Source organism: Diplotaxodon limnothrissa, linkage group LG3 (genome assembly GCF_057381915.1).
Source record: "Diplotaxodon limnothrissa isolate DT_005_m linkage group LG3, D_limnothrissa_male_GT1.1, whole genome shotgun sequence".
NCBI classification, from domain to species: Eukaryota; Metazoa; Chordata; class Actinopteri; order Cichliformes; family Cichlidae; genus Diplotaxodon; species Diplotaxodon limnothrissa.
In genome coordinates, this window is record NC_140598.1 from 27,203,602 (window position 1) to 27,213,195 (window position 9,594).

General features: G+C 42.8%; 1 protein-coding gene across 1 annotated transcript; it reads right to left on the minus strand.

The window, feature by feature from the left end:
• Positions 1 to 6,254: 6,254 nt before the first annotated feature.
• LOC146635156 (Fc receptor-like protein 5) lies at positions 6,255 to 8,483 on the minus strand. The gene is made up of 5 exons (XM_085346020.1): positions 8,453 to 8,483; positions 7,279 to 7,314; positions 6,848 to 7,108; positions 6,523 to 6,768; positions 6,255 to 6,436 (listed from the first exon to the last, which is right to left on the minus strand). The coding sequence occupies exons 1-5, from the start codon at positions 8,481 to 8,483 to the stop codon at positions 6,255 to 6,257; spliced, it is 756 nt and encodes a 251-aa protein (XP_085202146.1).
• Between the last annotated feature and the right edge of the window lie 1,111 nt (positions 8,484 to 9,594).

The window sequence follows — 9,594 nt, forward strand, 5'->3', positions numbered from 1 at the left end:
TGTCATTAGCCAAGCCAGGACTCACTGCAGTGAGAAGACATTTTAGACTACAGTTAAACTAAAATCATAACTGAGATCTGGTCAGCATGGAGGATGTCATTCACTATCAAAATAATAAAACTGTAGAAGTGACAATCAGAATTTAAGGCACAGATACTGAGGTACATGAGATTTAAAATGCTGATGACATATAAAATAGTGAAAGGGTAAATTTAGGGGGGAAGAGTAAATCTACTGTAAAAGGTTGAGTTTGGAGAAATGAGAAATGATTTTCCAAATGATGTCTTCACATTCCTTCCTGTGTTTAAAATGAACAGTCCTGTGTTGAAACACCTGCAGCTGAAGTGTTTCTTTCTATCAGAAACAGGATGCTGGACGACTGCAGAGCTGTTAGCTTCAACAACAGACCACAAACACACAGTCCATCTCACAGTGAACAACACTCAATAAGTACCAGTGTTGGGACTAACGCATTGTTAAGTAACATTAATCGTTACTGGGATTTAGATAGGCTCGTTATTCGTTACTTCGTGTGGTGGCTATCACGGAGCTTCCACAGATTCATTAACATTAGCAAGTGGTGGAGGCCAGCAGGTGGATGAGAGAAAGGTGAGGCAGGAGGAGGAGAGACCCGAAGCGGCCGCCGGTCCGAGTGTCAGGTGAACTGAACTTCAGGTAAGAAGTTATGACCTGCAGTCTGTCTGGGTCAGATATAAAGTAGGTGGAGTTTATTTTTGTTATGCTGACTTTTCCGTACTGCGTACTAGCAAGCATGACGGAGTTTCCATACAGCTGGGCGGGTGCTATGATGTTACTGATGTTGAACTTTATTTTGTTCATAAGGTTAGTTATTAGAGTTGCCAACCGTCCTGTAAAAAACAGAATTGTCTCGTATTCAGAGAAAATATTACGGGTTTCGTATTGAGGTGAAAAGGAACATTTTGTCCCGGACTTCAGCTACAATGAAAAAGACACAAAGCTGAAGTTATTCTGTGTTTACGCTGCACAGCTGCCTCTTCTCCTCTCATCCTCTTACCCTCCCTCTCCTGTTGCTACTTCAATCATGAAAACTGATCAATGATCAGCTGATCGGCTTTTCTCTCTTGTTTGTTTATCGCTCACTTTGCGCCAGAAAGAGGAAACCAGCGGATGTCGCGCTAAACAACAGCAGCACGTTTAAGCTTGATCAGCTGTTGTTAGAATTTATTTAATATTAATTTCTAGTATCAGCTGATGTTTGCTGGAGCCACAGCTGTAAAGCTGCTGGTCAGGATGTCAGTTTGGACATGTGGTGAGAGGGAAACATGAAGATGAAACCAGGAGATGTCCTTACTGAATCATCAGAGCTGTGATGGAGAAACAGGTTTACCTTTTAGGTGACATGAATGAGTTGAAGGGAAGTTATGAACTGTTTCTGAGAGACAAATAACACCAGGATCCTTTTCTAAGTAGCTGACAGCTGGTAGCTGTGCAGGGGCGGGTCTAGCAAAGTGTTGCCAGGGGGGCAGGTAGAGCATTAACAGAGAGAGGGGGGCACAAAGAAATACTTTCTTATTCTTATTCTCATTTAAAATGTCTAGCTTTTAAAGAATAATTATCTGAATCTTACAACAAACGATTGATAGATTGATACATATATACCATCAGAACAGTGTACATCACTGTCACAACAGTGTTTATTTTCATTCAAAGGCTTTATGAATTTTCCTATAATGGTGGGCCGGACCCGGGCCGATTTTTTGTCCCAGTCCAGCCATGTATGCAGCTCATCTGCAGTCTGGTGTTACCTAAATCTTCCTATTCAGAAGGCAGAATTTCCGAGTTCTGAGTACAATCGAAAGATCATAAGATGGCGCCGGTGAGGTCGGCTGCCGTCACGACTGCTCCGACCACTTTTTCTTTGTCTTTGTTTTTTAAGTTAGTTTTCAGTGTTTCTAAATCGGCAAAATCATCACCATTGGGTACATTAGGTATGACAGTGACACTCTTGTTTCTATTGGTATACAATGTACTCACAATTCGAAGTTTTTAACTCCGGATCCGAGCTGGCCGAGTGAGATCTCGAGGGAGAACAAAGGGAAGCGGCGGCGGCCTAGAGGGAAGCGAGCCGGCGTCAGGAACAGGCTGAGAGCTCGTGCACACCGCACACCTCTTCCTAGCATCCTGCTCGCCAACGTCCAGTCACTGGAGAACAAGCTTGACGACCTCAGGGCCAGGATAAAGTTCCAGAGAGACATTCGGGACTGCAATCTCCTCTGCTTCACCGAGACATGGCTGAACCCAGCGGTGCCGGACCACGCCATCCAGCCGGCCGAGTTCTTCTCGGTTCACCGCATGGACAGGACACGGGACTCGGGGAAGTCAAGGGGAGGCGGCGTGTGTTTAATGGTGAACAACAACTGGTGCAACAGTGCGAACGTTGTTCCTCTCACACGCTCCTGCACACCAAATCTGGAACTACTGTCCATCATGTGTCGTCCTTTTTATCTACCTCGGGAATTTACATCGGTCATTGTAAGTGCCGTTTATATTCCACCACAAGCGGACACGGTCACCGCCTTATGCGAGCTGCATGAGGCACTCACACAGCACCAGACACAACACCGGGACGCTGCGCTTATTGTGACGGGGGACTTTAATAGCGCCAACCTCAAACGCGCAGCGCCGAACTTTTATCAACACATCACCTGCCCCACCAGGGGTGAAAGGACACTGGACCACTGCTACACTACGGTCAAGGACGGCTACAAGGCACAATCCCGCCCCCCATTTGGCAAATCTGATCACGCCGCCATCTTCCTCATGCCAAAATACAAACAAAGGCTAAAACAGGAAGTTCCGGTTCAGAGGAAGGTCGCGCGCTGGACGGATCAATCGGTGGCCGCGTTACAGGACGCACTCGATGACGCAGACTGGGGCATGTTCAGAAACAGCTCCGATGATGATGTCAACGTGTTTACGGAAGCGATTGTGGGATTCATCGGGAAACTAGCGGATGATACCGTGGAGACAAAGACTATCACAACGTTTCCCAACCAGAAGCCGTGGGTGGATAAAACCATCCGCAACGCTCTGAGATCCCGCACCGCTGCCTACAACACGGGACTCATGACGGGGGACATGGACCCGTACAAAGCCGCGTCATATAACGTGCGGAGGGCGGTGAAAGAGGCGAAGCAGCGCTACGGGAGGAAACTAGAGTCACAACTCCAACAGAGTGACTCTAGGAGCCTGTGGCGGGGACTAAGGACAATAACGGACTATAAAGCACCAACAACCGGTATGACGAACGCGGCCGTGACTCTGGCAGACGAGCTGAACACTTTCTATGCTCGCTTCGAGGCTGCAGCTAAGGTCTCCAACAATGCTAGTGTTAGCGGCGCTAACGGCTGCAGACAGGAAGATACTGCCAGCACCAGAAACGTGCTCGTCATCTCCGAGCATGAAGTAAGGAGAGCCTTCAAGAGAGTGAACACCAGGAAAGCAGCAGGACCAGACGGCATCCCAGGTCGTATCCTAAGAGACTGCGCATACCAGCTAGCTCCTGTGTTCACTGAGATATTCAACATCTCTTTATCTCAGTCGGTGATCCCCACATGCTTCAAAGAGTCCATCATTGTTCCTGTCCCGAAGAAACCCCACCCTGCTTCTCTCAATGACTATTGCCCTGTAGCCCTCACCTCAGTAGTGATGAAGTGCTTTGAACGCCTGGTCAGAGACTTCATCATTTCTTCACTACCAGACACACTGGACCCACTACAGTTCGCTTACCGTCCAAAACGTTCCACAGACGATGCCATCTCTCATCTCCTCCACACATCACTCACTCACTTGGACACTAGAAGGGGGAATTATGTTAAAATGCTCTTCATAGACTACAGCTCTGCATTTAACACCATAATTCCCTCTACACTCACCACCAAGCTGGAGCATCTGGGACTCAGCTCATCTATGTGTCAGTGGATCTCCAACTTCCTAACTGGCAGACCACAGGCAGTAAGGATGGGCGGACATGTCTCAGCCTCCACCACTCTCAGCACTGGAGCCCCCCAGGGGTGTGTTCTGAGCCCCCTGCTGTACTCTTTGTACACATATGACTGTGTGGCCACTACCAGCTCCACCACCATCATCAAGTTTGCTGACGACACCGTCGTGGTGGGCCTGATCTCTGATAACAACGAGACGGCCTACCTGAAGGAGATTAGGAATCTGGAGAACTGGTGCCAGAGGAACAACCTCCTTCTAAACGTCAGTAAGACAAAGGAGCTGATAGTGGACTTCAGCACTAAGCAGGAGAGGAACTACCAGACCCCCGTCATCAACGAGTGCCCAGTGGAGAGAGTGGACAGCTTCAAATACCTCGGAGTTCACATCACGCAGGACCTGTCATGGTCCTGTCACATCAACACCGTGGTGAAAAAGGCCCGACAGCATCTCTACCACCTCAGACGCTTGAGAGACTTCCAACTGCCCTCCAAGGTGCTCAGGAACTTTTACTCGTGCACCATAGAGAGCATCCTGGCGGGAAACATCTTAACCTGGTTCGGGAACAGCACCATGCAGGACAGACGAGCTCTACAGAGGGTTGTGCGGTCAGCTGAGCGCACCATCCGCTCCGAGCTCCCTGACCTGCACTCAATCTACAGCAGGCGGTGCTGGACCAAGGCCAGGAAGATCGTGAAGGACCTCAGCCATCCCAACAACGGACTGTTCTCTCTGTTGAGGTCAGGAAAGCGATTCCGCTCCCTGAAGACCAACACAGAGAGACTGAGGAGGAGCTTCTTCCCGCAGGCGATACGGTCTCTCAATCACACCACCACACAGTACTGACCCACACATATGGTTCTTACACACACACTGGACTTTCTGGACTTTGGTTTTGCACAACACTGGTCACTATATTCTTCATTTCCGGTTAATACTTGTACAGCTGCTGTTATTGTGTATATATTTATTTATATTTAGATTTCTTCATACATTCTTATATAGTTCTATATTGTGTATTGTGTATTTTGTTGTACAGTTATTTTATTTTCAACTTTAATTTATATATTTATCTTTATCTTATTCTTCCCAGTTAAATTTACCCTTCATTCTAATTTGTGTTGTACAGTTATTTTATTTTCAACTTTAATTTATATATTTTATCTTATTCTTCCCAGTTAAATTTACCCTTCATTCTAATTTGTGTTGTACAGTTATTTCATTTTTAACCTTAATTTATATTTTATTCCTTCCTAGTTAAATTTACCCTTTTTAATTTTTCATATTTATTTCCTATCTTATTCATAGCCTTTTCCTTTTTTGTTTTCTTTAGGTCACGAGCAGTTGTCCAAGCATTTCAGTACATATCGTACTGTGTATGACTGTGTACGTGACAAATAAAAAATTTGAATTTGAATTTGAAAAAGCACCACGACTGCAGTTTTTGTGTTGGATGTAAAAAGCGCACATGACGCTGTGACGTAGGCTAGAATCATGGCGGCGGTCAATGACGGTCGAGGCGTGGGATTTCTCTTGTGGAAATATGCAGATTATTTTTTCCTTTCTATTGGTAGGTGGCACAGTGCACATGTGGCAAGTAAGCAAGCTAGAAGACTGGCAATCTTGCTGGGTATCCAGTTACAGAAGCAACACATTAACAAGAGAATTCTGAGTAAAACCAAAGTTACTTTCCCTAGTAACTAGTTACTTTGAAAGTAATGAGTAACTTGAAGTAACTGAGTTACTTTTGACAGAAGTAACTAGTTATGTAACTAAGTTACTAATTTAAAGTAACTTAGTTACATTACTAGTGTGTGGTGTGTTTCTCTAAAATAAAGCAAACACACTGAGGGTTGACAGTTGTCAATTCAAATTCTTGTACTGTACATATGGTCTTTGACAACAAAGCTGACTTTGACTTCACTTTTGACCAATGCAGAGAAGAAAGAAAAGAGATGAGACTGATCAACATGTTTACTACGATAACAAAGAGCTGAAACCTCAACATGAACTCTTCTATGAAGAAATCACAGTACTACCTCTGCGTCGTCTGATTGGCTGTTTTTGAAGTTTTGATGTTTTGACATCACAGTAAAAGACATAAGTGATGATGTCATCTTCTTCAGCTACTTTTCCATCTGTTAAATTTTTCCAAAATGAACAATTATATAAATTAAATATCTAAACAAAGATTACATTTAGGTTAAGTTGTTGCTGTGATCATAGTGAATGTGAACTTTATTCTAGTAAACAAACTCAAACATGAAAGATCAGGAAGTCTGAGTCTCACCTTCAGGTTTCCTGTGAACACATCGTCTCACCAGCAGAACCAGTAACACCAGTAGAACCACAACACAGACTGATCCAACACATGACAACACAGAGAGAACAAAAGGTGAGGTGGATGTAGGTGGAGGTGTGGATGTAGGTGGAGGTGTGGTGGTGTGTTCCCCTAAAATAAAGCAAACACAGTCATTAAGTTGTCGTCACATTGTGAATGTTGAAAGCTGCAGAAACACAGACAGGTGAGTGTGTCACCTGTGACAGTGATCCAGCTGGATGGAGACTCTCCATGACCGCTGATGTCACACTTGTAGAGGCCTTCATCAGACCTGGAAACATGCTGGATGGTCATGTGACCTGTAGGCTGCTTCCTGATGAGGGAGCCATCTTTATAGAAAGCAGCTGGGAGGTTGGAGGGAGTGGTCTTTGTTTTACAGAGCAGAGTGACGTCATCTCCCTCCATCACAGGGAGGACAGGACTCTGCAGGATCACTGATCCACCTCAACACAGAGACAAACTACAGCATTTCATCCATTTACACACAGCTTCATCAACACTAACTCCACACACTCAGCTTACCAGTGACTGTCAGGTTAACCATGTTACTGATGGGACCCTCTCTGGACTCACACCAGTAAACTCCACTGTCATGAGGGAAAACATTGTTGTTACACAAAGAACCAGCTGGTTTCCCCCACCCATCTCCACACTGAGTCCTCTGTTGTTTGCTTGTGTTTCTCCTCAGAGTCCATCCAGCAGAGCTGTCGTCCTCCTCACAGCTCAGAGACACAAAGTCTCCTTTAAAGAACTGAGAGCTGCTGGGACTCACAGTCAGACGAGCTGTGAGGGTTACAATGAAAGGATCTGTTAGACTTTTGTTAAGAGATATAATTCTGTGATAAATTCTTCATTTCATCAGTTTTATATGTGAGAACATGAACATGAACCCAATCAGGTCATATCAGTGAGCATTTCTCAGGTTTAAACTGTGACAGAAGAAGGTTACTGACCTTGGTTTGTTGTGCAGCTCAGCAGTGAGATCAGAACTAAAGAGAAATGACACTCAGGTTGATTTGAGGTGAACATAAAGAACAACTCCACACAAACAGCTGACAAACACACAAACTCATCTCTCTCATGTATCTGCTCATTTTCTATTTGATGATACAATCAAGGGGGGGCAGTGGTTAGTTCTTCTGCTGCACAACAAGGTGTTGGATTTGAATCCACACACTTGTTGAGGTCCTTTGGTGTGGAGTTTTTTCTGTTTGACCTACTTCATAGTACCAGAACCCCTAGAGTTTGTTTCCTTCCACAAATGAATAACATTTCATTTATATTTTGATTGTTCCAAGCCAGCCATGAATGTTAAATATATGTTTGACGAATACAGAATAAAATGTTGTGTGGATCTGTTTTGAAAATGAAACTCATAGTCGAAAACACTTTGTGGCAAATGTTTTAAAACGTTTGAACAACAAAACGGTCAAAAGGGAATTTGATGCTAAAAAAAAAACAGGTGAAATTTTAATCCATCATTTTAATTAATAATCTAACTGAGACGGAGCTGGAGTCTAAATCCACTGTTTTAAAATTACTGGAGTCCATTACAAACTAACATTCACACATACGGCCAGTTTAGTATCATTAACCAAACATGTCTTTGGACTGATGCAGGAAACCACAAGACACTAACCACTGCACCTCTATGAAACCTGTAGTGTTAGATATAAATTCTAATTTTTTTATTGTTTTTTGTTTGTTGTTTTTTAAACAACTCTTCTTATATTTATATCTAAAATTTCAATGCTTCATTGTCCTCTTACTCAGTTTGAAATTTTATATAAAACAACTCTTGAAGCAACCTTTATTTATATGTGTACTGCCTTTCTGTAAATATATACAAAATACCCACTGCATTTAAATAACCCAGTAAAGTCATGTGTCCACTGTGCAGCTGTGTTGATATAATGAGTGAATGATTTGATCTTTTCACTGCCTGCTGTGTTTCCTCGACTCCTGAGCAAAGATAAAGAGTCAGTTCAGACCTGCAGTTGGTCCTCATGGTGTTTGAACTTGAATTCAGCCTGATTTGTTTTTCATGTCTTCTCCTCCATCATCAGTTATCAGGAGAGCAGACAGTCAAAGTACAAGAATTCAAACAAACACAGAGATTCTACTTACAGAGCAGACACAGCACAGATGTTTCCTTCATCGTCCTTCTCACTCATTTGAGCTTTTTTTCATTTCTGTCACTGACACCAAGTAAAGCCCGCCCTCTTCCTCTGAGCACCAGCTTTCTATTGGTTCACAGGCAATGGCAGTAACCTCACTTTTAATTTCATGCAAAAATATGCACAATGAGATTATTTTGACACGCAACACCACAAACTGTAGTTCCTTTAATTAATCATTTTGGAAATACTGTTAATGAGAACTGCTGCACAAGCAAAAATCTCATTATAGCAGCAATAGATGAAGTCTATTTGGATGTCAAGGGGTTCCAGAATCAGCTCAGCAGACTCCAATCCAGCTATATGTCATAGAGTCAGTCATAGATTTTGTACTTTTAATTTTTTCTTCATAGGTTTTACATCTTTTGATTTCTAATTTAAAGACAAATGGTAGCTACAGAAGATTATCTTTAGGCATGAATTAATGGTGGAGATGATGAGACACCAGAGATCAAGGTGAGACAATTGTGTTTATGATTTGCTCATAAATTCAGTCTAACATTTGATTGCTCAGTTATAGTTGTGATTGTGGTAAAAGTGATCAGTGCATGCACCTCTGCATAGAAACAGGTTTGGGTCTAAGCTCACAAAAAGCAGCATTTAGAGACAAGATTGAAAGTATGAGAATAATAAAATAAATGTACTCGATTGGAATTTGTTGAAGTTTATTTAAATGCATGTGGAGTCATCACAGTATACAGAGTATTTTTCTTCAAAGCAGTTAAACACATATTTAGTTTTATACAGAAACAAAAAGAAAACAAATGAACAAAGAAAGAAAATAAACAAGCAGCAATGCATGTAAAACTTGAATTATAAACATATTCATTATATGAACAGACTTATTCAAACTGAAGTAACAAACAGACTGAAAAGACCTTCATGGAAGGAAAAGTGAAACAAAGCTTTACAGGTCAGATGGAGGAACATCCGACTCTGCAGCTACATAGATAAATGGATGTCTTTGGTTTAATATCAGCGTAATAGCATTCAGTCATTCAATCCAATAAATAGCTCCTGATGACATTAATGATTGTCTATAATCCACAATAATTTATCTGCACTCACTGATCAACACCTACAGTGTTTGTG